General features: G+C 38.6%; 2 protein-coding genes across 6 annotated transcripts in view; one reads left to right on the top strand and one right to left on the bottom strand.

Annotated features, from left to right (window-relative positions):
* The window catches only part of LOC141381810 (uncharacterized), a 201291-nt gene that overhangs the window by 34360 nt on the left and 139016 nt on the right, over nt 1-27915 (top strand). The gene's annotated exons all lie outside the window — the stretch shown is intronic.
* Nucleotides 2325-27835, bottom strand: LOC103910625 (protein NLRC3). Of its 5 annotated transcripts, XM_068219975.2 has the most exons (11): nt 27771-27835; nt 19750-19844; nt 19456-19558; nt 16670-18613; nt 16360-16530; nt 14999-15172; nt 14720-14893; nt 13908-14081; nt 10441-10614; nt 8163-8209; nt 2325-7878 (listed from the first exon to the last, which is right to left on the bottom strand). In XM_068219975.2, exons 4-11 carry the CDS (start codon nt 18514-18516, stop codon nt 7352-7354), a joined length of 3288 nt encoding a protein of 1095 aa, XP_068076076.1. In that variant the 5' UTR covers nt 18517-18613; nt 19456-19558; nt 19750-19844; nt 27771-27835; the 3' UTR covers nt 2325-7351. The 5 variants fall into 5 exon arrangements, 4 of the variants coding, with proteins under 4 accessions (XP_068076076.1, XP_068076075.1, XP_073804314.1 ...); XM_068219974.2 differs by lacking the exon at nt 19456-19558; XR_012402484.1 differs by lacking the exon at nt 19456-19558 and having other exon boundaries at nt 5219-7878; nt 14999-15767.

Consider the following 27915-nt stretch of genomic DNA (forward strand, 5'->3'; position numbering starts at 1 on the left):
ACTTTGACTATATACAGCTACTTAGCTAACATGAAGACAAATGTCATATCCTAGTTCCTCTGAAAGGCCCATCCTCAAGAGGCTTTGATTGGTCAGCTAATGTATTGTGCTGTGATTTGCAGATTGGCTTCACGTCACCAGGAAAAGTGTCACGGCTCTACAAGCACGCACTTTTGCGATGTGTAAATCCTATCAGTCAGAGTAGCTGTTAGCCGTATCAGTATGAGCCTAAATCAGACAGAAAATGACACAGAGGACACAGCTGAAGCTCACGCCTGCTCTCTAAAATATCATCTGACAAGTGTCTGTCACATATATTCAGAATAAGCATGTGTGAGTCATATGAAACATTCTCATATTTTTAGAGTGTTAGTTATCTGAGATGTAAAATGCCGGGAAAGTGTCCTCATAGAGAGACACTGCATTTTTTGCACTGAATTTGCACAGAATTTTTAGCTGAAATGTTAGCATTGCCAAACAGCATTTCCCGTTGTTTATGTCCTCGCTACAACGTACCGTTAGCGCTAGAAACTGTGTCTGATGTACTGGAGAAGATTGAAACTGCTGTACTAGAGACAACTGAAATGGTGGACATGGCTGGATAAGGCTGAGGAGCTGCAGGCAAGATTACAGGGCAGGCAATCCTGATCACTGACATGGAGGAATCTTTAGAAACAAAAACACACAAACAACAATGAATATATTTATATATCTTCTATATTTCTGTCACATATGCATCTGTTTCATTTTTGTCTGAAAAGTGCTTTGAGATGCAACTTTAAAGATGCTACAGAAGATTATTGTCATTAGTTTGTTTGTTAAATAATAATAAATAAAACAATTTAAAAAAATCCTGTTTTGCAGTGTTAGGTGTTACATAAAGAGTTGGACTATTGGAACATCTGAAGGAAGCCATTTGTATTTTCTAGACATAAATACTATTTAAAGCTAAAATCAGCAGATGTGCTCACTAACTAGTGAAGTTAAACCAGTCACTACAGTCAGACGTGGTTCAGACTATTAAACACACCAGATCAACACATACATATTGTGTTTGTCCTCTATACAGGCTACAGCGCTGTAAACTCACTGTTCGGTTCTGTGAGAGTTTGTCTTCAGCTCTACAATCCTCAAACTGTGTGCTGAGAGAGCTGGATCTGAGTAACAATGACCTGCAGGATTCAGGAGTGAAGCTTCTCTCTGATGGACTGAAGAGTCAACACTGTAAACTGGAGACACTGAGGTCTGAGTTTAAACACCTGATTGATTGATTTTTGTTTTGTTACATCAGACAAATTACATTAACAGTGTGTTTTTTGTAATGTGTGCTCTTTCTCAGACTGATGACATGTAAACTCACTGCCGATTCTTGTAAGAGTTTGTCTTCAGCTCTACAATCCTCAAACTGTGTGCTGAGAGAGCTGGACCTGAGTAACAATGACCTGCAGGATTCAGGAGTGAAGAAGCTCTCTGATGGACTGAAGAGTCAACACTGTAAACTGGAGACACTGAGGTCTGAGTTTAAACACCTGATTGATTGATTGATTTTTTGCTTTGTTACATCAGACAGATCACATTAACAGTGTGGTTTTTAGTAATGTGTGTTCTACGTTCTCAGATTGGCCACATGTATTCTCACTGTTCAGTGTTGTGAGAGTTTGTCTTCAGCTCTACAGTCCTCAAACTGTGTCCTGAGAGAGCTGGACCTGAGTAACAATGACCTGCAGGATTCAGGAGTGAAGCTTCTCTCTGATGGACTGAAGAGTCAACACTGTAAACTGGACACACTGAGGTAAATGATTCTCCACTCTACAATAACTACAGTCAGACAGTTTCATATTAGAGCTTTTCATGCTTGAACATGTTAACCCTGGATGATACTAAACCCCAGATAACAGGAAGTATGGTTTATCAGTAATTATGTTTCACACTGCTCTTACTATACCTGTAGTTAACCCTCAGGGGTCTGAGTTGATTTTGGGACCCCTGAGATGTTTTGACATGCCCTGACATCTGTGCTTATTTCAGCTACTTTTTACACAGTACTAGCCAACATGTGTTTTATTAGTATTCAGCTCAAACTGAGCTACAATAACATGTGAGAAATATTGATGTACATTGTGCTGATTTCCCTTTGTTTAATCACCCTAATTAAACAAAGTTAAGATCAGGATCCTCCCTTAGCTATATTTCTTAGCAAGAGTTTAGTTAAAGGATCGTCTTTAAAGAACGTATTTTGCAAAAGAATAAATTAGATCATACTTTACCACACAGGGTAACTTTGATGGGTTCTGGAAAATGAATTCAATGTCCACTCCAGTGAAGAAAAGTAATAAAATACACTTTTATTAATAAAACAAAATCCAGTGAAAAAGTAGAACAAACAAAAGACAAACAGAAAACAAAATCCTTATTTTGTCCCCAGTTGGCGGACAAAGGGCAACCAACCTCAATGAACAGAAGTCAGGAAGCGCAAAGCTGAAGAGTACATGTCAGCTTTTATACTCAGTGTCTCCGTGACAGTATTCATAAATCAACCCTAAACACAGGTGCACAGACTACTTAAATCATACATTCAAGGAGCATGCTAAATCACTTGAACAGTAAAAAGACAGATAGTCATCAAGAGTACATTGTATCATATAAATCAACATTTAGGCATTTTAATATAAGCCTTGATTTATAATGTGCTATATAGTTATGCACTTAAATTCAGGTGCGTGAACTCGGTAGAAAGTTCAGCAAAAGTACAAGTTGGGAGTTCATTCAGAGTTCGACTACTAGCAAGAGGGTCATCTGAAGTAGCAAGGGGTTCACAGAGAGTTCGTCCAGCTGATTTGTTGGCACGGCGCGCCCTCTGTCGGAGTCGCCTTTCCTTTCTCTTACGTTTCATTTCATCGTTAAGAGTTGTGCTTTTACGCATAGGAATATCAGAATACATCAGTGATTTTTTTGTGTCTCACATGATTAATGTCATCTGACCCATCAACCATCACACCGTTTATGAAGGCTCGTATGTGTTTGTTATCATGATCCACAGTGTTTGTTGCATGTTTTTCCCTAAGATCCTGTCAGGGCCAATACAGCAAAGCTGTGTGTGCAGCAAGCATTTTTGACGGAAGAGCAGTACGAGAATTGGAGAATGGCGGACATTGTCTTTTATCAGGAGTTTGTTCACATTTAGACACATCGCCGTGCTGTTGTGTTCGCCTAAATCCTCTAGATTACCAACAGGGCTAATGGTTGAAATAGACAGGGCAAGAGGCCTGCTGCACTGAGCCTGCATTCAGACCTATGGTTCAGACAAGGGGATTAAGGGAAAAGTCTTCAATTATAGAGTTTATATGAACATGATTATCTTTATAATGATATAAATTGTGGTTAAGTGTATATGAAATTACGAATAACAAATGTAGCCGGGCATTACATTACTGTTTATTTCTTTGCATTTTAACTTTATAAACTATAAAATCACGTGTTTCATTCTGTGAGCTAACTGACAACAGTTGTTCACTGCCCTCCTTCTCCCCTGCTGGACACGCCCACTCCTGCCCTTTGCTCGCGGAGCAAAATCAGGAATCGAATGGAGGCCTGGCTCAATAACCCACACAATTCAAAAGAATGGAACCAGTTGTGAGTGTTTGTGATTGTGAGGTATAACCAATAAAGAGAAAATGATCACAATGAAGGCTGATAAAATTAATGAATCTAAAAATGATTGAGAAATAAAATCGACACATGCAAGTGTGAAAACATTACACAGAGTTGTGCAGTTCCCAGAAGTTCCTGATGCCTTTCACACAAATTCTTTCAAAACAGCCACATCAACACTACAAGAAGAAATGGCTGCATTATTGCTTTTTGCCTCAGCTGATGTGATGGAACTATTTATACATTATACATTTAACAAAACATATTGTTTTACAAAATTATCTTAGATATAATTAAGTCATTCCTGGCGTTCTGTAATATTTCAGTCCCCCATATTTTTTTTATAGTGGTTGTCGACTTAAATTACATGTTAAAAGCATTTTTCATTGATCTACTTTGTACATTATAATGAATAAAAAAATACATTAAATGCAGCTTTAGCATAAAAAATATAATATGTCTGTCACAAACCAAGCTATTTGTCATGTCCCCGAGGCACATCTTTGAAATTGCATGTAGACACAGTGTTTAATTTTTTTTTTGTATTACAACTATTTATTTGTGTTATTTACTTGTGATAAATAAAAAATAAGATTTTTAAATAAAAAACAGGCTACAAAGTTATGTCCCTCAAAATAAACTCAACCCTGTCACACCAGCAATTCTCCACCTACAGCAATTCAGAGTCTACTCTTATATGACATCCAGACAGAAAGTGACATCATTTAGCTCTCTTTCTCAGCATGGTGCAAAAGAAGCTATATTTTTATTTATTTACATTTTTTGATTTTATTATAGTTAGGAAGGATGCGGTCAAGCTTAACAATTCAACCGCGTAACGTAAGACTAAGATGGAATATGACTGTTTTTTTTTTATTTCCAAACAATATAACATATTCTTGTTTAATTGCTGCCATGTGGGCATTCTCTTTTAAACCACACAAGGAGCAGAGGACATTTTGCTTTAAAAACTCAACCCCATTACACATGTCATTGTTTTGGGTATATTCACCTAATTAATCAAGAATATTCATTAAAAAACATTTAAAAAAATTTTGTTACTGAGAATATTTGAAGCTGTGTTTTACTTAAACTTTGACACTATTTAATGTCAGACACGGCACCCGTACCAGCAGCAGATTTTATATTGAGTGTCACGAGTTTCATCATGAGTTTATGTAAAGCTAATAAAATCAGAACAAAAAAAATACTTAAATTATGTAATAGTTCATTTGTTTATCTCTATGTCATGTGACAATTACCCAACTTTAGAGAGGGGGTCATTGAGGGCATAACTCGTATTAATATTATAGATACAGAGGGTTAGGCTAACAAAAGGTGCCTGCTGCCCATCCACCTCAGGGTTGGAAGTTTTGTGTGTTCAGAGATGCTCCTCTGCAGTCCTCGGTTGTAACGAGTGGTTATTTCAGTTACTGTTGCTCACTATATAATTTTCTCTCCTAGAGATTGTTATGTGTGAAAATCCCAATAGATCAGCAGTTTCTGAAATAAGCAGATCAGCCTATCTGGCTATATAATTTTATTTTTTTATTAACATTATTAAGTATTTTCATTAACAATTTCATTAAGAACTTTTCTGCTGCAGTTTTTATTGATGTTCCAGGAAATAAAGTTTTAGACAAGACTTTACCTGTTGCTTCTGTTTACTGTAGGTTCTGTTCAGCAATAGATTGGGTAACACAGGCCTTTATCAGCATTTTTAAAGGTTTTTAACAGTCCAGTTACCTGCAGCACTTCAATTTTTTGAATTCTGACTGTGGTTTGGTTTAATGAAGTTTCATTTCATCCCGGTTTGCCTTTATCTCATTAATGCCTTTGCTAAATGTTTTACTAAAATAAATTTTAAGTAAGTGTTAGATGTAATTTCAAATGAACTAAAACAAATTAAAACTGAAATTTAAGTGTCCTCTTAACCCTGTTATGGTCTTAAACCCGTCACTGTATTCTCCACCCTGTGAGATTCATATTTTTAAAGGAAAACAATTAAATATAGAAAAAAAAATATTGCTGAGAACCAACCAGCATGTTAAGGCCTAACATTGTAATTGTGTGGGTGGGGTAAGACATCTAAATGTAAAACTTTTTAAAAAATTAAGAGACCACAGAATGCACAAGTATGTATAATTGTAACTTAAATCACATATGAATCTAAAACTTATTAAAAATGTGATATTTTAGCCATTAAACTGATTTGAGGGACATGTGAGCAACAGGGAAATGTTGGTTTTATAGCAAAAGCTTTGTAAAATACTATTATTACCAACTCAGTTTAGTCTATTACAGGGTTGAGAATAATGGCTGCCCAATTAAGAATAAAAGAGAAAATAATATAAAGGCTTTAATGCCCGAGGTGGGAAAAACATTATGTTTTGAAAGTTTAAATTGTGCCTAATTATGTAGGCTATATTTAAAAATATAATCAGTACACTTTTAAAAATATGTTACTACAAGATATGAAAACTGCGGCACAGCACACTACAAGATACTATCAAGATTGTTGTGCCTGATGGAGCACATCACCTGACTGCAGAATAACTCTGCTTTTTATTATAGGCTTGCTTACAAATATCTGACCAACTGCCAGAGCGAACAGCCTGCAGAATGAAGAGAAAAGCTGCTTGTTGAAGAGAGCACATCATGTCCAAACAAATGTCTAATATTATGATTATTATTATTATTATTACGGATCAGAGAGGTGACAAAGGCAGATTAACAGAAATAACTGACATTTCATGATACTTTAGGGGGAAAACCAGTGTGGAGAGTTTTGTATAAACCAACTTTGACAAAATGTGTTGGGGATTTACAATGGAGGATTCTGCAGGGGATTGTGGCAGTGAATGATTTCATACGTGTTGTTCACTCTAGTGTCCATGACGAGTGTCTCTTCTGTGGACATAGAGAGACTGTACACGTTTAACACAATAGTTTGATATGTTGAGCAGAGTTTTCCTGAAATGTGGAGAGAATTTGACTCAATGTAAGTTTCTTCTGGAGCTGGCTATAGTCAGAAACACAAACTGAAATAGCAGTTCATTCACTGTTTAGTTGCTCAAGCAAAACTTGCTCTACTTATCACAAGAAGAAACTAAATAGATGATGTGCATCACAGGTGTCAAACTCAGTTGCAAAAGGGCCGCAGCTCTGCACAGTTTAGTTCCAACCCTAATTAAACACACCTGATCAAACTAATTTAGTCCTTCAGGCTTGTTTGAAATCTACAGGTAAGTGTGTTGGAGCAGGGTTGGAACTAAACTGTACAGGGCTTCGGCCCTCCAGGAATTGAGTTTGACACCCCTGATGTACATGGTCAAGAGATTGGGAGTTTTAAAGCGTTCGTCAGGTCCAGAATTAAAATATATTTAAAGTATTACAAGGCCATAAATGATGCTGAAACCTTTGAACAACAGTGCTGTTATAAGGACGCTGTCTGCAGTGTGGAGGTAGGAGAGCTGCTGTTACATCTGATGTGGAGTTACAATGTGTCAAAAAAAAATGATGTAAGAAAGTATTTTTGTAGAAAAAAAAATCCCACACAGACAAACATACACTCATGCACACACTCAAACACACACACACACTCGCACACACATGCTCTTTCACACATACACAAACAAACACTCTCTCTCTCTCTCACACACACACACACACACTGCTACTGACTGCTCCTTCTCAGTCTTCAGCACAGTTTGACTGATGATTGACACCAAATAGTAAACCCAGGATAGAGCGGCTCAGTGAATGTGGTCTGGACTGAGTGGATGAGGCTCATTGTGTCTCTATAGATGTTGTAGAAGATCAGAGTTCCTGCACTGTGATCCACAAACACTCCTATTCTCCTGCTGAGCGGTTTCACTGGGAGATCAGTGCGTGTGTCATTTTGCCAAAATATATAACTGGAGGAATAGCAGCGCAAACTCCAGGACTGAGCATTACATCCGAACAAATACTCAGGATCTACTCCCTTCCTCCTGATGCTCTTATATGACACTGATATCCACACATCATCTCCACTCCAGTCAATCTCCCAATAACAGCGTCCACACACACTCTCTCTGCACAACACCTGAGAATAAATACCATCAAATCTGTCTGGATGATCAGGATACCGCTGATACTCTCTCACACGCTTCACCTCTCTGTTCTCCTCAGACAGAATGAGAAAAGCGTATGTTGTGTTTGGATCCAGAGTGAGGAAACAGGCATCTGAACACAAGAACACACACATGTATAACCACAGCTCTGTGTGTGTGTGTGTGTGTGTGTGTGTGAGAGAGAGAGATAGAGAGAGAGTGTATGTGTGTTTGTGTGTGGGAGAAAGAAAGTGTGTGTGTGTGTGTGTGAGAGAGAGAGTGTGTGTGTGTGTGTGATTGAGAGAGACAGAGTGTGTGTGTGGGTGAAAGAGAGAGAGTGTGTGTGTGTGTGTGTGTGATTGAGAGAGAGAGAGAGAGAGTGTGTTTGTGTGTGTGTATGTGTGTGTGTAGTCCTACATTTGCGTGGTCCTGCTGTAATCCTCGTGTGTCCTCCATGATCCAGACTGTAAACACACACAGATGGAGAGAATGAGCTGTTTAGTTTCCCCCTCAGCTAATAGGCTAAAGCTAGCACTGAGCTGCTCAGCTACACGCTCCAAACTCTTGAGCTAAAACACACAACACTTGTTGGTTCAGCCAGGATGCACAATGAATGTAACACAGTGCGTTCTTTTCCTCTGCTGTTGGTGAAGCGAGCGCAGATACTGCTCATGTTGATGGAGACACCCTGCTGCAATATTCATTTATTACAGTTGTTGGAATTCTATGCAAAGGATGTTGCAGATCTCAAAACCAGTTCGAATAAGGCTCGGAAACTGGTAGCCAAATTGTCTGTAGTCATTGAACCAGCTTGAGGGCTTAAACCATCATGATAACAAAGCACTAATTGATTTTGGGCTACTCTGACCAGCACTTCGGCCACAGTTGTTCCAAGTACCCTTCAGCGAAATTAGTAAACGATTTAAATTGAACAAAGGGGCTTTAAAGGATTTTCAGCGTAAACCGCCTCACGAGACTTTTGAATGACTCCCAGTCATGCGTTAGTAATGTGGTACATCCTGCCAGATGACAATTTTGTAGAGACAAAGAGAAATGAATGCATGTGAATGCAAGACAATCTCTTAAAATGTTAGAACTAAGGCAGATGTATCTTTGAATAATATGCCATAATGCTCCTCATATGCTGTTTATTCCAACCAACCAGGTTAAACAATGTGTTGTTTTAACCCTTAAAGCAGATTAAAATGATCTGTATGTGTCTAAAATGTATGTCTGGTATTGAATGAAAGCTAGTAACATTTGCAATCTTTTGGTGTAAATGAAAAACTAGTAGTACAAACAGTATTCATCTTGTAACATTTGATGTAAGATCATTTCAATCTTGCAAGAGTTCTTCCATATGAAATCAATATGCAGTCTGTTAATGATTGAACCTTCCTATGTCAGTATGGGGCGTGGCCCCGCCCTTCGTTGCAACTGCTCATTGGCAGACAGTGCCATAGGGGCAGACCGAACCAGGTCACTTTAAACTCCCTGCAACAAAGAAACTTTGCTTTTTGCATTAGCTGGCTTGCGCATGCTTTTGCTCTCTGCCCCCTCTCACCTGCCCGATTGGGTCACCACAAACTTCTTTTAAGTTTTAGGATCGCCGAAGCTGCACGAACTTCCACAAACTGACTTTCAGCAGTCTGTCACTCGGTGGTGACCCAGGACAACAGCCATTCATGAGCATGAACTGCCTTTGTGTGTGTGTGTGTGTGTGTGTGTGTGTGTTTGTTTGTTGTTTGTTTATTACATAGTTAGTTTCATGTATCGTAGTGTAGCTCAATAAATCTTTGTTCTCATTTTGTAAGAACTGTGTTCTTGTTTATGTGCTTCTAAGTCATTGCCTCGAGCTGTAGATCTTGTTACCTTGCTAAAAGTTAACCCAATACTGTGTTATGTTATTATCGTTGGCCACGTAAATAATATTAACAAGATTGGTAAGATACGTCTTCTGTTTGCGGGACAAATTGTAGATAAAGTGTGAATCTTTTAATCTGATTCAGTCTGACTCAATTGAGTCGAATCAATGATTCGAATCTTTAGGATCCGGTTCATTGAAATGAGCTAATTAATTCCTGATCAATCTTAAAACGTGGGTTAAACCCCTAGACAGTGATCACACTTAGCTTTGCCATCGTTATTCAGCACATGCAGCCTTTGAGCACATGTTGCAGTCCATCTCTAAACTATGTTCAGATTATTAAAGCTGCTCGCCAGCGCCCAAGTTCCTGACAGATTAGCAAGTGAAAAATACACGTGTGCACAGAGAAGAGGAATCCAGATGTTGATTTTAGAACAAGAGTCTGAACATTAATCCAAGTGTCTGATTCCAGAATCTGAATCCATCTTCAATCCCCAACCCTATTCCTGACCTGATATTGTAGGATTCTTCAGCAGAAATGGAGGAAGAAGTTTCTCTGCTCAGCTCAAATGCTGAAACTGTACAGTGTGTCCCGCTTAATGTCACTGTAACTGAGCCAATACAACCCAACATTTACAGAGGAGATTCATTTCACACTCAATGATTTGCTCTTCATAGACATGACTGGAATACTCTACAAGCTTTATCTTCTGTCTGTCCTCACCCCATAACCCTCACAGAAAACTGAAGCTGATCACAAAAGAGCTTTCTAGTGTCTTTTTAAAGCCATTCAATGTAAAAGCACAAGGCCAGTGATGCTCCACATACTTGAGTTTGTCCAGTGTGTAGTTTGGATCCTCCAGTTGTTCAGAGAGCAGCTTGACTCCTGAATCTCCTGGATGATTGTAGCTCAGATCCAGCTCTCTCAGGTGTGAGGGGTTTGAAGTCAGAGCTGAAGACAGAAAACCACAGCCTTCCTCTGTCACCATACAGCCAGACAATCTACAAACACAGCAATAGTCCACATCACACAGTTGGACAATCACACATCACGCCATTGCCAGCCTGCACACACACATTATCGTGTGTGTTAAATGCAAAAGTACCACAAGCCTGCGTTTGAGTAAAGATCCCGGTCGTTAGATCCCACCCTGTGGGCTGGCTGCCTCTTCCGTGTTAATAAATGAGACTTTAGCCCAAATAATCCAGAGTAGTCCCGAAAGATGGTTTTGATCAATTAAAGCACTGATTATCGTGCTGATATAGGTGCAGATCTTTAATTTTGTAAAGAGTTTGTTTTTAGCAGTAATTTAATGATGGGAATTTCATCGTTTATTGTTTACTGATACACGCCTAACCAGATAGCAAAATACACTCGGGCCAGTTCCGGCTAGATTGTCGCCTGCCAGAGACTTACCTCGACTCTGACAGTAGTCTACTTTGCTGCCCGAGTCAATCGGGTCCAGATGCGGTGGCCGTTAGCGAGCCGACGCTGCCGTATCCGAGCCAGAATTGGCCTGTGATTATGTGCGCTGCGGCCCGAAGCTGGCGCAACTGAATCTTCATTTTATAAAACCTCACCTTTATTACCATTATTACAACCATTTGAGTTGATATAACAGCAAACTCAGGCTACTATGTAAACGCAAAGTGTAGGCATTGAGCTTGACCTTTGAATTAAATGTAAACAGTGCCTACACACACACACACATACATATACATATATATATATATATATATATATATATATATATATATATATATATATATTAGTGCTGTCAATCGATTAAAAAAATTAACTAATTAATCACACTTTTTTAAAATGTAATCACGATTAATCGCATTTAAATAACTGAAACTTGTAATTTTGGCCATTCAAATATAAAATTAATGTAAACGCAAGACAAAAAAATATTTAAATTCAAAATATAATTGTTTAATAGAACTTTTGTTTAACTTGTGACAGATTTCTTCATGTAAAGAACATACCCACAATAAACCATCAAGATCATGGCTTGACAGCCATATTTATTACAGAAACGTCACATGCCATATTTATTACTGGTGCAATGTCAATTCTGTCTCTGTCAAGGACAGAGTATCAGTATTTTAAATGTGATTAATCGCGATTATTATTTTTTTAAAGTGCGATTAATTAGTTACATTTTTTTATTGATTGACAGCACTAGTTAGAATCCTTGTGAAATACAGCCATACTTTAGAACGCTTAGTTTAAGCAAATTTGATGAACGCTGCGATCATGCGTGTTGAATCTGAAGGGAGTCGCTTTGCCTGCCCTGTCCTGCACGCGGTGTATGCGTCTGTCTGTGTGTCTGTGCGCACACACGCATGTGTTTCTTAGCAACAAACCTGCATAAACGTCTGTAGCAACTAAATCAAAAAGATTGCGTTGCATTGCACTTTCAGCTCACAACATACAAAAGAAAAGGTCCACATTGTATATATGTGGCCTGCGGCCTCGTGCCATCGCACACCTCCCCCCAGTGCCGATATACAGCCATATCGCCATGCTACGAGTGTGATATTGCTTATATATATAAATATAAATATACTAGTGCTGTCTATCGATTAAATAAACTAACTAATCAATCACACTTTTTAATCACATTAAAAGACTGAAATTTGTAATTTTGGCTATTCAAATGTAAAATTTATGTAAACGCAAGACAAAAACTATTTCAATTCAAAATATAATTGTTTATTAGAATTTTTGTTCAACTTGTAACAGATTTCTTCATGTAAACAACATACCCACAATAAACCATCAAGATCCTGGCTTGACAGCCATACTTATTACAGAAATAAAAACACAGGCATGTTAATGACATTTGAATTTCAAAACAATCAATGCCAATAAAGAAAAAAAATGATTTCCAAGTTGGATTCTAAGTGTACTGAAATAAAAAGCCAAAATACAGGCATTACAGATATGGAAAACTATAATAACAAAGTATTGAATACAAACAATTGCACTCATTGTAAAGTTGTATTGCTGTGAGTTGAGAATGTTAAAGTAGAAACAATTTTGCTTAGTCCTAATTTACATTCAGACATTTGCTAAAACAATCCAGTATGGTGACATTATCGGGGGAGAATGTGGACCTTTTCTTTTGCATGTTGTGAGCTGAAAGTGCAATGCAACCCAAACTTTTTGATTTAGTTGATACAGACAATTATGCAGGTTTGTTGCTAAGAAACACGCGTGTGTGCGCACAGAAACGCACACCGCGTGCAGGACAGGGCAGGCAAAGCGACTCCCTTCAGATTCAACACTCATGATCGCAGCGTTCATCAAATTTGCTTAAACTAAGCGTTCTAAAGTATGGCTGTATTTCACAAGGATTCTAACTAGTGCTGTCATTCAATAAAAAAAATGTAACTACTTAATCGCACTTTTAAAAAATATTAATCGCGATTAATCACATTTAAAATACTGAAACATGTCATTTTGGCTATTCAACTGTAAAATTTATGTAAACGCTAGACAAAATTTATTGAAATTCGAAATATAATTGTTTATTCGATTTTTTGTTGCACAGAGACTCAATAAAATCATATTATGGTTTGAGGTTCCTAAAGGTGGCTTATTTAAAGATTTGTATGCCCCTTTAATCGGCCCAAAGCATAAGTCCAAAATTTTATCCTTGCGCGTTTACGGGCAAGTTACATACTGGTTGAAGTGGCTCAGCGATTTCTCCAATCTACAATTATTAAAATCTCTAAGGATAAAACTAGGTGCATCAGGAGACACAGACTGTAGTTTGTACAAAATGCATTCTATCTCCTTTTGCCGCACTATCCTCATTTGCACGAGGGTGGATGTAAACAACTGTGACAAACACTTGTGGGAACTCGCGAGGGAAATACTGAGGTCGCAATGCCACAGACAACGGTTCAATAGTGTGTGTGTGTGTGTGTGTGTGTGTGTGTGTGTGTGTATGTGTTTTTACAAGAAACTGCAAACTGAACAAAAAGCAGAGCATGTCTAAACTTTACCAGGGCACAAAAATATAAATATAATAATATAAAATATGAATAAATAATCCTCAAAATAAACTGATTCCTTTAACTTTAAGTCATATTTGGGCATATTGGAAAAAGAGAAGCTCTGAAAAGTGCAACATTGCGGTTTACTCAGTAATGCTTTTAAATGTATTTTTATAAACCTACATTAGTATAGTTACAATTGAAATCACATCCCTGTAAGTGTGAACGGGGCTCCATATTCGGTAACCCAATATGAAACTGTATCTGTTTAGTGTAATATAATTTACCTCAGTGTCTCCAGTTTACAGTTTGGACTCTTCAGTCCATCAGAGAGCTTCTTCACTCCTGAATCCTGCAGGTCATTGTTACTCAGGTCCAGCTCTCTCAGCACACAGTTTGAGGATTGTAGAGCTGAAGACAAACTCTCACAATGCTGAACAGTGAGATTACACATGACCAATCTAAGAAAGAAGAACACAGATTACATTAACAGTGTGATTTTAGTAATTCATCTGATGTAAAAAACTAACTATGAGGTTAATAATATGACAAAACTATTTGATTTTGTGCTATTTAGAAATATTGATATTGTTATTTAATAAAACTGAATATTAAATGCCAACTAATATATTCTTGAATATTTTGAAATGTTAAGAAAACTGCTAAATGTCAGCTTAGACACGAGGACCATGAGACTTTTTATATTTATGAACATGCAAAATGCAAATGATCAGAGCCTGTCAAACCTGCTGCAGGGTCCAGACACCTCCTCAGACATTATCCACATTCTGTTCTGCTTGTGTTGTTTCTGTTTTTTGGTCAGAATGACCAAAACATCTGACAAAATACTGAATATATCTTTCCAATAAACCAATCCAAAGATAAACTGTAAATTTGTTTAAATAAAATATAAATAAAGATTTCAGATGTAATTAATTAAAATTATCTTTAACATAAACTGATTTCTTGAACTGTATTAGAAAAACTTTAATTTGAGAAGCAGCATTTTGCAGTTTATCCACTAATGCTCTTAAATATATCTGGACATTTCCATCTAAATCAAAACACTTTTAATGTTGTTGAGTGGAGAATCATCTACCTCAGTGTGTCCAGTTTACAGTGTTGACTCTTCAGTCCATCAGAGAGAAGCTTCACTCCTGAATCCTGCAGGTCATTGTTACTCAGCTCCAGCTCTCTCAGCACACAGTTTGAGGATTGTAGAGCTGAAGACAAACTCTCACAATTCTGAACAGTGAGTTTACACATCACCAGTCTGAAAATAATAATAATAATAATAAAAATTACACTTAAATTTTTTAGTAATTTGTTTAATGTAATAAATAATTACAATCAATCAATCAAGTATTTGAACTCAGACCTCAGTGTCTCCAGTTTACAGTTCACAGTCTTCAGTCCATCAGAGAGAAGCTTCACTCCTGAATCCTGCAGGTCATTGTTACTTAGGTCCAGCTCTCTCAGCACACAGTTTGAGGATTGTAGAGCTGAAGACAAACTCTCACAAGACTGAGCGGTGAGATTACAGCACTTTAGCCTGTGTAGAGGACAAAAAGAAGATTGTTTTATTTTGTGTAAGTGTGCATGTAATTATTGAAGTGCCTATTAGGAGTAATTACTTCTCTGAATGTCTTTAATGGTCATAACAACACACATAGGAGCACTGGAAACACTGAACACAGGGCTCTGGCTTTCACTTTCTGAGTCCAAATAAAGACATGATATCAGTGATTTTGATAGAGGGAACTCTCTGCTCAAAGCGTGTAAGTTAAAAAGTGGGTTACACAAGATGGATGCCATGACCCCAGCTATTATGGTGGCCACATCAGGGCCTCCAGCTATTGAGGATCTATGGCCAAAAACCTCAACAAAAAGTGGGCTTCTGCAACATCTAAATCATCATGGAGGGTTTTACCAGCTCCACTAAAGCTCTGTCCACCAGCTGTTTATCCTTATCCACAGGATCTGCTCAGGTTTACTGTCCAGTAGTCCCTGCCTTGGCTTTGCCCTCCTCCCTGTCCACCTGCCTTATCCAGTACCCTGTCATGGTTTCATTAACCTGCCTTTCGCCCATCACCCTTCTCCACTGTAACACCTCCAGCTGGCTGAACTCATTCTTGTTTAGTGTATTCCTGTGAGAATCATAATCATCATTAGCATTTGCTATTTTCAGACTTCACAATATATAACAAAAAAAGCAAAAATAAGAATAATAAAAGAATCACTAGATTTAAAGAAGAATACAGGAGAGCAACTAACCAGCTTTATAGTAAACACCACTACACTAGTGGACTACTCTAATCAGAAGGCAATGACAGTTTTATCAGGGACACAGATGACTGTCACCTGATCATTATCAGCATAGAGAAGGTCAAAATAGATGGAATGAAGAAAACAACATCAGTGAGATCATTCCACTCTAACCAGAACCGACTCAATTTCCACACACACAACACTAATACAACACATACAAATTCACAAGTCGAACATGAATCAATGATAATTTCAGCAGAAATTACACTTAAGAGCAATATCATAACTAGTATAAAAAGTTTTCTCATACTTGACTTTACATCTGAAACATGAAATATTCACACTAAATAAACGAAAAATAAAATGCATTACAGCATATGCTCGTTACTTTATCAATTTTTTTTTTTTTTTGCACAATGTAAAAGTCATTTGTGGCAGCATTTATTTTAGGTAAACTTTCTTCTATTTTACCTCAGTGTCTCCAGTTTACAGTTTGGACTCTTCAGCCTATCAGAGAGAAGCTTCACTGAATCCTGCAGGTCAATGTTACTCAGGTCCAGCTCTCTCAGCACACAGTTTGAGGATTGTAGAGCTGAAAACAAACTCTCACAATGCTGAACATCGAGATAACTCCACTGTAGCCTGTGTAGAGGACAAAGAACAACAAAATCAGCAGTAAGAAATGAGCAGTGTTGAGTGTTCATGAGTCCAGTCTACAGTGATAAAATCCACACTGGAAATAAACTAATAAGTATACATTGATCAATCAATGAATACTCACAGAGCTCTTCTGCAGTTTCTCACAGCTGGTATCAGTCTCCATCTTCCCTCATCTGATGTGTTCAATTTATTAAAGTCTAACTCATCCAGCGGCTCCTCTGACATCTCAATCATGTAGGAGATTGTTGAGCAGTGAGCAGGAGAGAGTTCCTCCTCTGAGTGTTTGTCTGATTTCAAAAACTCCTGAATCTCTCTGGCCAGAGTCTGATCTTTCACCTCCAGCAGACAGAGGAACAGATTGATGGATCTTTCAGCTGAGAGACAGACATCTCTCTTGATCTTGTCTTTAATGTGCTGTGTGATTGTCCTGATGCTCTCTGAGCTCTCCTCTGTGTGTGTCAGCAGATCCTGGAAGAGTCTCTGATTGGACTCCAGTGAGACGCCCAGCAGGAACCACAGGAACAGATCCAGATGACCATTACTACTGCTGACAGCTTTATATATTGCTAAACTGAGCAGATGGCACAGAGAGAACTCAGAGCTGGACTGTAAAAATTGAACATCTGAATCTTCATCTTCATCTTCATAACCATCTGACACATCTTCATCATCTGAATATTTACTCTCATAAAGCAACATCAGTGGTTCTCTTTTATCTGTTAAATAGCAGTGAAACACAAAGAAAGCAGCCAGAAACTCCTGAAAGCTGAGATGGATGAAGCTGTAGACTTTCCTCTGATGAATCACAGATTCCTCCTTGAAGATCTCAGTGCAGATCCCAGAATACACCGAGGCGTCAGTGACTACTATGCCGCTCTCAATCAGGTCCTCCTCATAGAACATCACATTGCCCTTCATCAGCTGTCTGAAAGCCACTTCAGCAAGTTTGAGGATCACTCCTCTGTTGGACTGCAGGAGTTTCTCTTGATCTCTCTCTTCATACTTCTGCTTCCTCATGTTGATCTGAATCAGCAGGAAGTGGATGTACATCTCGGTCAGAGTTTGAGGGATTTCTGCACTCACATCTTCTTCCAGGAGCTTCTGAAGCACAGTGGAGGAGATCCAGCAGAAGACGGGTATGTGGCACATGATCTGGAGGCTTCTTGCTCTTCTGATGTGGGAGATGATTCTGCTGGCTTGATGCTCGTCGCTGATTCTCTTCCTGAAATATTCCTCCTTCTGAGGCTCAGTGAATCCCTGAATCTCTGTCAGACGCTTGATGTATCTGGAGGGGATCTGATGGGCTGCTGCTGGTCTGGAGGTGATCCAGATGAGAGCAGAGGGAAGCAGATCTCCTTTCAGGAGGCTCCGCATCAACACAGCCACTGATGAAGATTTAGTCACAGCACAAACTTTCTCCTCATCTGAAAAGTTGAGTGTGATTCTGCTTTCATCCAGACCATCAAAGATGAACACAACTCTACACTGCTCATAAATCTTGGGCTCCAGATCTTCAAGTTCAGGATGAAAGTCCAGCAGAAGGCTGTGAAGACTGTACTGATGATCTCTGATCAAGTTCAGCTCTCGAAATGGAAGCACAAACATGAAATCTACATCCTGATGGTCTTTTCCCTCGGCCCAGTCCAGAATGAACTTCTGCACAGAGACGGTTTTCCCGATTCCAGCGATGCCTTTAGTGAGAACAGTCTTGATCTGGGCTTTCCCCTTCTTGATCTTCTCCTCATGTCCTGCTCCAGCTGAGGCTTTAAAGATGTCATTGCAGTAGACTGGAGTGTGTTGTGAGGGTTTTGTTCTGACTCTTTTCTCTATCTGTAAAACGTCATGCTCTCTATTCACTCCTTCACTCTCTCCTTCTATGATGTAGAGCTGTGTGTAGATCCTGTTCAGGAATTTTTGAGTCTCTCCATGGTTGATTCCCTCAAATAATCTCTCATACTTGTTCTTCATGCTGGTTTTGTGCTGCTCTTTGACTCTCTGCAGTTCATCATGTTCTGGTTGGAGTGAATCCTGCTGCAGGTCTCCAGTCTGATCATCTCCATCCACACTGCAGGAACAACAACGACACAAAGAATGAATGAGTATGAGTGTAAAGATCCTTTAGTAAAGCCATGTGTGTTTTCTCTGAAACAGCTTAGACACATTACACAGATTTAATCCAGAAGCAAACTATAGTAATGCAGAAACTGTTCCAGATCAGCAAGAACCGGCCAGTCTTCAAATGTCTCTCATAGCTCTATTGTGAAGCACTTTACACACCACACACTGATCACGTCTAATGCTCAAAATGCTTTAAACGTGTAACAGTGTTTGTCATTTATTAAATTCAGGATCAGGATTTCAGTAACAACACTGTAACATTGCTCCACTTTATTAAGATAATAAACAGAGAAGATTTAAACAGTTTCATTTTAAACAAGTATCCTTTTCCATTCACTTTACTAACTCTTTACATTTTGAGTTTCAATACTTTAGTTACTTACTACTACTTCAGTACTTCACTAATGATCAAATGTGAGTGTTACGGTTGCCATATATTTGTAGTATTTTTGCCTTCTGCCTTCTGTTCTCTCTTTGTTTTGTCTCTCTCTCGCTTTCTCCCAGCCTGTCATTTCCTTTAGGTCTGCCTTTGCGAGAGCCGATTGGTGAGGAGATCAGTCGATCATCATTGGGCGCAAGGCGTGGTCATATAAAAGGATGCCAGGAAAAGCAGAGGAAAACGCTTTTCCTTTGATTTTGTTGACATGATTTTGTTTTTTGTTGTTTTTGCTTAACTTTTGTTTCGGTAAAATTATTTTGTATTACTTTTGCCCATGTTGAGCTACTTTGTGATATTTGTACATCTTTCTTTCGATTGTTTTTGTTTGATACTTTCTGGCCAGCTCTTACCTGACAGTATTGAGAGATTTCAAGTTCACTCATTTCCTCAGAGTAAGGTGGATAGGGAAGATGTCGCACGACTTCCATTTTGCAAACACGTAGACAATCCATTCTTTAAAACACCAGGTAAGAAGTGATATATATATATTTATATATATATATATATATATATATATATATATATATATATATATATATTCTGACATAAAATATATTTTATATATTAAATCCACAACTAATAGAGAGTAAATATAATATCTTGTAAAAAATAATCATATGAAATGTATTGTGTAGACGAAATACCTCCATGAGGCAAACAAATCCAGATCTCCAGAAGTGTGCGTGTCCTCCATGATGGATCTGAAAAGTTTGATCTCCAGCAGAAACTCTAGAGGAAACTGATGAACAATCACAGATCTCCAGTCATTGATCAGCCTTCAAAATTCAGCTAAATGCAGGAATAGATCAGCAGCTGAGACACATCACGAGTAAACAAACAAAATAATCACAGCCATCATCCGTTTGATTAGTATTAAAATGTAATTATACATACAGATTCACATAAACCTTATGCCAAGTTCAGACTGTATGATTTTAGCCCCGATTCTGACTCGCCGACAGGTTTGGAGAAATCGCAGACAAATGCCTGAAATCACAGGCAAATCAGTGCTCATGCACGCAAGTAATGCCTAGTTCAGACTGCGTGATTTTAGCCCCGATTTTGGCTAGCCGACAGGTTTTGAGAAATCGCCGACAAATGCCTGAAATCACTGGCAAATCAGTGCTCGTGCACGTGAGTGACAATCACACAGTATGAACTTTCAAAGACGCGATCTAAGAGAATCGATGAGTCACCGATGCCTGTGAGATATTTGACATGCTAAATATCTGGAGCTGTCGGCGATTCAAATCATGCCGTGTGAATTGAGTTTTGACTGAAAATAACATCAGCGATCGCCTACAGCCAATGAGAGAGCAGCATTCACTTGTGTGTGTGTGTGTGTGTGTGTGTGTGTGTGTGTTTATACCTGCTGCAGGCCAGCGGGAGGCTGGGGAGAAGTTAAAAGCGCTCTTTTTCGGTTTATTTGGACCCACGAAATGGAGGAAAAACTAATGGAGGTTTGACCGGACTCAGGAGCAACCGTGTCTGTTTGACGTTTCATACAGAAAGAAATTAGTTTATTATCAACGTTGAGGAGAAATGGCTAATTCCCTTTAAACCCAGGTGAGCAAACATGTGCATGTTCTACCCCATTAAAGGCTTCTTTCTCATTATGTAGTAACAAAATGTATGTATAACAAAAGATATACTACATGTTTTTGGCTGTGAGACGTAGTTTGGATGGAGTTGTCGGCGATTCTTCCAATAGTAAAATCTTGCAACGTGAAAGCCCCTGTCGCTGATCCATCTTGCAGTGTAAACAAAGCAGCGACGAAACGCTAGCCCAGATAGTCATGCAGTGTGAAAACATCTGTGACATGACTACTTTGAAAATCATGCAGTCTGAACTCGGCATAACAATCACACAATGTGAACTATCAAAGACGCCATCTGAGAGAATCCCAGGTAGCAAAGAATTCTGGCCCAGATTTGGCACAAATCTGGCACATCAGGCATTCATCCGGCACTGGCATACAGCATGTGGGCCAAACATGGCCCAGGTTTGGCAGAGGTGGCACCGTCTTGAAGGCGGCAGACAAGACATGGGCCAGATGTCAAATGTAGTGTTTGGCCCAGATGTTCAAAACTGATCTGTGGCCCACATAAGTTTGGCCTTTCTGGAACCACATTTAAAATACATAAAAATATTTTTTCGAGTAAAAAATATTTCAATACACAGTCATTCCATCTTCCACTTGCATCTTCTAAGGCCTTCATTTTAATCTAGGAAACAATCAAGATTGAATTATTTGAATTAATCTATTCTTTCTTATATGTTGCAACTAAATTTACCCTACATTACATTTTTTTTTTTATTATTCAAATTATTATTTTTCTAATTATATTATTATTATCCAATGATGATATACCATAATATACAGACGGGAGTGTTAAAATGTTAAGTCAATTGTTTTTGTGCTGCTTGTCTCATGCACAAACACCAGAAAAAATTCAAAAATCCAAATCTACCAATCAGATTGCTTGGAGAAAAAGCACGCCCGTAGCGCGCCTAATGCGCAATGCCTTATGGGTTTATCAATATGATATTGCAGTCGTAACCATTGGTCGTGACACTCGGTTTTCTGTTCAGTTTTCAAATATATTTTCTTCCGGTGAACGGTGTGTAACGTCAGTCTGCTGATTTAGCTAGCTTGGTTAATTTTAACCACGATTAAAAAACAACGAAACAAAACTTCTAATTTGAAAAATACTCTTGGATCTATTGAAGAGGACGGTGACAGCGGGCGGCCACTTGTACGCACTTCACCAACGGTCGTGGACCTAATTGGAGCAAAGGCATTTTGGTAAGTAATAATTGCATTTCTAATATATTGTTTCAGATCAGTTATCAGTTTCATCGTCGGAAATGTAAATGTCATTGGCGTGGTTGTCAGTGTAAGTTATACCCATATAAGCTCGATAAATATTCTTTAACGTTAGCTAAAGTTAATTTATCTCATGTAAGTGGCACATCATGCTAAATAAACTCCAAAATAATATTTAAATTAACAGAAGACACGGTATAACACAATTTAAGGATATTTATTCGTTTTGTTTATCCTTATCGAACGTTACTGAGATTACCTCATTAAAAGTTGGACCATTTTCGTGCTGTGATGTTAACCCATAGCCCTTGCAAAGTTGCTGTTTACGTAATAAAGCGAGAGATGAAGGGCATTTCATCTCTCGCAACAAACACGCAAGATACAACACCAACACCACACACACTCACCTCTTTTTCTCAGCTCTCTGAGTCTGAGGTGTCCAAACTTGTGCTATCTAGCCATGCAACCACCTGTCCACTCGATCCCATTCCCTCTCATCTCTTGCAAGCCATCTCTCCTGCAGTCATACCAACACTGACTCACATAATTAACACATCTCTTGACTCTGGTTTATTCCCCACTACATTTAAGCAGGCTAGGGTAACCCCACTGCTAAAGAAACCCAACCTGGACCATACGCTACTTGAAAACTACAGACCAGTATCCCTGCTTCCATTCATGGCCAAGATTCTGGAGAAAGTAGTGTTCAATCAAGTCCTGGACTTTCTTACTCAAAACAATCTCATGGACAACAAGCAATCCGGCTTTAAGAAAGGCCACTCAACTGAGACTGCCCTGCTCTCGGTCGTGGAGGATCTCAGACTGGCTAAAGCAGACTCTAAATCATCAGTCCTCATTTTGCTGGACTTGTCAGCTGCTTTTTTTTCATTCAGCTGGTTCTTGTCAACCACCAGATCCTGCTATCTACGCTTGAGTCACTGGGCGTTGCGGGCACTGTTATACAATGGTTCAGATCTTACCTCTCTGACAGGTCATTCAGGGTGTCTTGGAGGGGAGAGGTGTCCAACCTACAGCATCTAAACACTGGGGTACCTCAAGGCTCTGTTCTTGGGCCACTTCTCTTCTCCATCTACACATCATCTCTAGGACCAGTCATCCAGAGACATGGATTCTCCTACCACTGCTATGCTGATGACACCCAGCTATACCTCTCTTTTCATCCTGATGATCCCTCTGTTCCAGCTCGCATCTCAGCCTGCCTGTTGGATATTTCACACTGGATGAAAGATCATCATCTTCAGCTGAACCTCGCAAAAACGGAAATGCTTGTAGTTTCTGCCAACCCGACTCTACACCATAACTTTTCAATCCAGATGGATGGGGCAACCATTACTGCATCCAAAATGGTGAAAAGCCTTGGAGTAACGATTGATGACCAACTAAACTTCTCTGACCACATTTCTAGAACTGCTCGATCGTGCAGATTTGCACTCTATAACATCAGAAAGATCCGACCCTTCTTATCTGAACATGCAGCTCAACTCCTTGTTCAAGCTCTTGTTCTCTCCAAACTGGATTACTGCAACTCTCTACTAGCTGGGCTTCCAGCTAACTCTATCAAGCCTCTTCAACTGCTCCAGAATGCAGCAGCACGGGTTGTCTTCAATGAACCTAAACGAGCACATGTCACTCCGCTGCTAGTCCGTTTGCACTGGCTGCCAGTTGCTGCTCGCATCAAATTCAAAACTCTGATGTTTGCCTACAAAGTGACTTCTGGCCTAGCACCTTCTTATCTGCACTCACTTCTGCAGATCTATGTGCCCTCCAGAAACTTGCGTTCTGTGAATGAACGTCGCCTCGTGGTTCCATCCCAAAGAGGGAAAAAATCACTTTCGCGAACGCTCACGCTCAATCTGCCCAGTTGGTGGAATGAACTCCCTAACTGCATCAGAACAGCAGAGTCACTCGCTATTTTCAAGAAACGACTAAAAACTCAACTATTTAGTCTCCACTTCACTTCCTAATCTGCAATTGCCTCTTTGAATATCACACTAATTGTACAAAAAAAAAAAAAAAAAAAAAAATCTACTAACACTTCCCTTCTTAGACTTTACAGACCTGAAACTTGCCTTTAGTACTTATTCATTGTTGCTCTTAGTTGTGTAAATTGCTTCCTTGTCCTCATTTGTAAGTCGCTTTGGATAAAAGCGTCTGCTAAATGACTAAATGTAAATGTAAATGTAAGCAAAAACAGAATGATCACTTGGAATGAGTCAAAATGTATTCTAAAATCACACCCTCTCCAGCACGCACGCACGCATGCATGCATGCATTGGAAAGGGAGATCTTTCATGTATTATAATTGTATTATGAACAAAAACTAAGCCTAAATTATGAGGAAATATGCTTAATTAAAGCTAAGATATATCAAATTTGACTATGCTGTTTACATTATGTGCTTACGTGGATAAGAAAGCTCTCTACTTTTATGTGCATGTGAATAAATAGGCAATTTTAGATAAGTTTGTTTCATGCCTGAACTATTAACGTTAAGTAAAAAGAGTGAACAGGTTAGAGAAATAGATTTAAAGGGATAGTTCACACAAAAATTAGTGTACAATTACTCTCCTCAAATGGTTCCAAATCTTTGATTTTTATTTTTTTTTCTATTAAACACCAAATAAAATGTTTTGAAAAAAGCAGAAAACATGTATTTGACTTGCATAGTAGGAAAAACTAATAGCAACAAATACAAGAGTTAATGTTTCTAATAATGTTTTTTAAAAAAAAATGTGCTTGTCAATAACAGTAAAAACACACACACAAAAAAAACAGAATAACAGTTTGACTGAGGGCTGCACGATTAATTGTATTATTTTCATGAGAACTAAATTTGTGGCCACCAATCAATATTTAAATATCATCGCGGTTTTACATTATAAACACCAAGGAGTGTTTATATTTTTTGTCATTAAAAAATAGCGAATGACATCAGGTTAGATGCTTTCATTTTGGAACAGACTTAGCAGAATCTCAAACCTTGAGCATACATCACTTGCATAAATTTTGCCATGGACATTAAGATTAATTAAGACGCCTACTGGTTTAAAAAGGCCTAAGTTATAAGAAGATGGACAAATGAGAACTTTTCTGTCATAAACTATAGTAAAACAACAACTTGTCAAAAAGAATAAAAAAAACGAAACCCCATAAACACATTAAATACAGGCATAGAGAAAAAGGTGCTCTTTTATTATCAGCTGTCAATCACCGCCTGCTCTTTTTTTTTCATGGTCATTGCATCTTTGCCGTGTGCTGTGTAAATGCAGACAATCAGATATGAGTCACTTTAAAAAAACGATGTAAATAATTCAGCAAAAAAATCTGACAGTTACAAAAATCAAAATTGACAATCAAGATCTGCAGTGTAAATGCAGCCTTACTGTCCTTATTTGCTGGTGAACAAAGAGTGTTGAACCAATTATAGCATTTTACTAAAGCAGAGCTTTAAAAGAACACTGCCAAAATATATCTAATTATTAAATTGCACACAGCTTTGTGAAAAGGAACTTAGACTGAATTCCTCCTGGAGCCATATTACTAAAATTATTTGCTTCAATTAAAAGTCTGTATAGCTGTAAAAGCATGTCTGTCAATATGTTCTGGTTGAGTTTTAATGTAATTGTTTTTTAAAATCCAATATCCACATTAACTGTTGATAAAAAAGCTAATTTCAAACATTTACATATCTGTTTCAGCGGCTGTGAGACGAAACCGCCTGACATCTGAAGCCTCAGAAAAAAACATTGACTCAACCATCAAAAGATGGCCATATCTGGCCCCGGATAGGGATGGTGACAGGAAAGAGAGACAGAAGCCAAAGGAGAATCAGGAGAAAACTGGTTAAAGAACTTGCTTATATGGGATTTGCAACTTAAAAGAATGCAAAATGCAGTGTGTTCTGATGTTAAAGATTTACAGTATGATGATTTCTCTGGTTTTGGCATGTTTTCTTAAATGTGAAATAATAAATATTGTTCAGAACAGTCATTGTTGTGATTTGATCTGGGAAGGGTTTAGTTTGGCTGCAGGTTAAGTTCATGTGGATTAGGCTTAGGTGTGGCTCACTTTTGGGCTCTCTGATTAAAGACTGGTCTTAACATGGTTTAATTATGGCTCAGTTTTGGTTCCAAATATTATCTTGATCTGGTCCGGTTAAGGGCCAGTTATGGCCCACATAGCAAAATTTCTCTGGCCCAGCTCTGGCCCACACAATTAGCCTTTAGCTTGGCTCACATGCTGCAGTGAATTACGGTACATGACTGGACCAAGTCTGGCTTCCAGACAATGACCATTCATGTGCCATAACTGGCCCAGTTCAGGCCCAGTTATGGGTTACTAACTTGGCCAAGACCTGGCCCAGATATGGTCCGTGTTTGGCCCTTGCCCGGAAGCCAGACTTGGTCCAGTCATGTACCGTAATTCACTGCGGCATGTGGGCCAAGTAAAAGCTGATTGTGTGGGCCAGAGCTGGGCCAGATATATTTTGCTATGTGGGATCGCTAATGAATCACAGACACCTGTGAGATATTTGGCATGCTGAATATCTGGAGCTGTCATGCCAGGTGAAATGACTTTCAACTGAAAATTACATCAGAGAGAAGTTAAATGCGCTCATTTTCAGTTTATTTGGACCCAAGAAATGTAGGAAAAACGAATGTAAATTTGGCAGGAGCACCTGTGTCTGTTTGACGTGTCATGTAAGCAATGTTACAATCCGGTCAAAAAAAATTTGAGGATAAATTGCTAATTCCCCTCAAATCCAGGTGAACAAATATGTAGATTTCTATTGTATTATGCTTTTACTCCTTGTGTAGTTAATAACAAAATATATACTACGTGTTTTTGGTTGTTTTGGTTTAAACAAAGTTGTCTGTGATACAGTGTGAAAGCCCCTGTCCATAGGGCAGTGTAAACAAAGCAGCAACAAAACGCTAGCCCAGACTGTCATGCAGTGTGAAAACAATAGAGGTAAAGTTGGTTTTATATTTGCATATTCGGACTTTGCCCTTAATAATATAATTTCATGAAATAATTATTTGGAAACTCTAAACAGCGAAATCATATTAGCAGCCAATGACATCAAAGTACAACATTGTTCACAGTCAAATAATCAGTGTAATGTTGTTTTCAAGTCATACTTGCATGCTAATTCCGATCGAATATTCAAAGTAACATGGTAAACAATATAGAGACTTCTAAATAAACAAATATGCAAATATAAAACTAACTTTACCTCTATGTAAAAACATCGGTGACTTGACTACTTTGAAAATTATGCCGTGAACTCAGCATTACAGGTTTTGTTTTGGACATTAAAGATATAAAGCTATTCCAAGTTGGTAAATGATGGATTATGTCTGTTTAAAACTGTGACAAGCACTTTCACTTTCGTTTCTGAAGGGTGATGTTTTGCCGAAAACTGTGACCAGGGGGCGCTGTTCTGTGAAATACTCTCTCGGGAACGCCCAGGTCGCTCATGCACGCGATCGTTAACGCGCACTCGCGCAGCTAAGTGATCCACGTCGAGCAGTGCTGTAAAGCATGTAAAATGCCAGATTCAGCAAACATGTTCATACTGAAAAACATATGAAATATATTGGAGAACTTTGATTTACTGAACTATGACTCCTGATCACAGATTTCATCTCAATGGTCACACCCTATACTTTACAGTCTACGGTCACACGAGTTCAGTAAAAACATCCGTCGCAAACACTCTGAAAAGAGTAGATAGGGACATGCGGGGGCCAAAAGTACATGTGGGGTTTACATTCAATCAAATGACATGCAGACGGTTACATGCGTGACTTTACCTAAAGCAGTATTAACGCTGGATGTGGAGCAGAAAGTTTAGACGCTACGCACCACTTCTTCTACTGGCTGTGCGTAGAGTCAGAGTGCAGAGTAAAACTGCACACCGCCACCTGCTGTATTGGAGAAAGTAACATCAGTCCTTCA

The sequence above is a fragment of the Danio rerio genome, chromosome 4, assembly GCF_049306965.1.
Source record: "Danio rerio strain Tuebingen ecotype United States chromosome 4, GRCz12tu, whole genome shotgun sequence".
Lineage (NCBI taxonomy): Eukaryota > Metazoa > Chordata > Actinopteri > Cypriniformes > Danionidae > Danio > Danio rerio.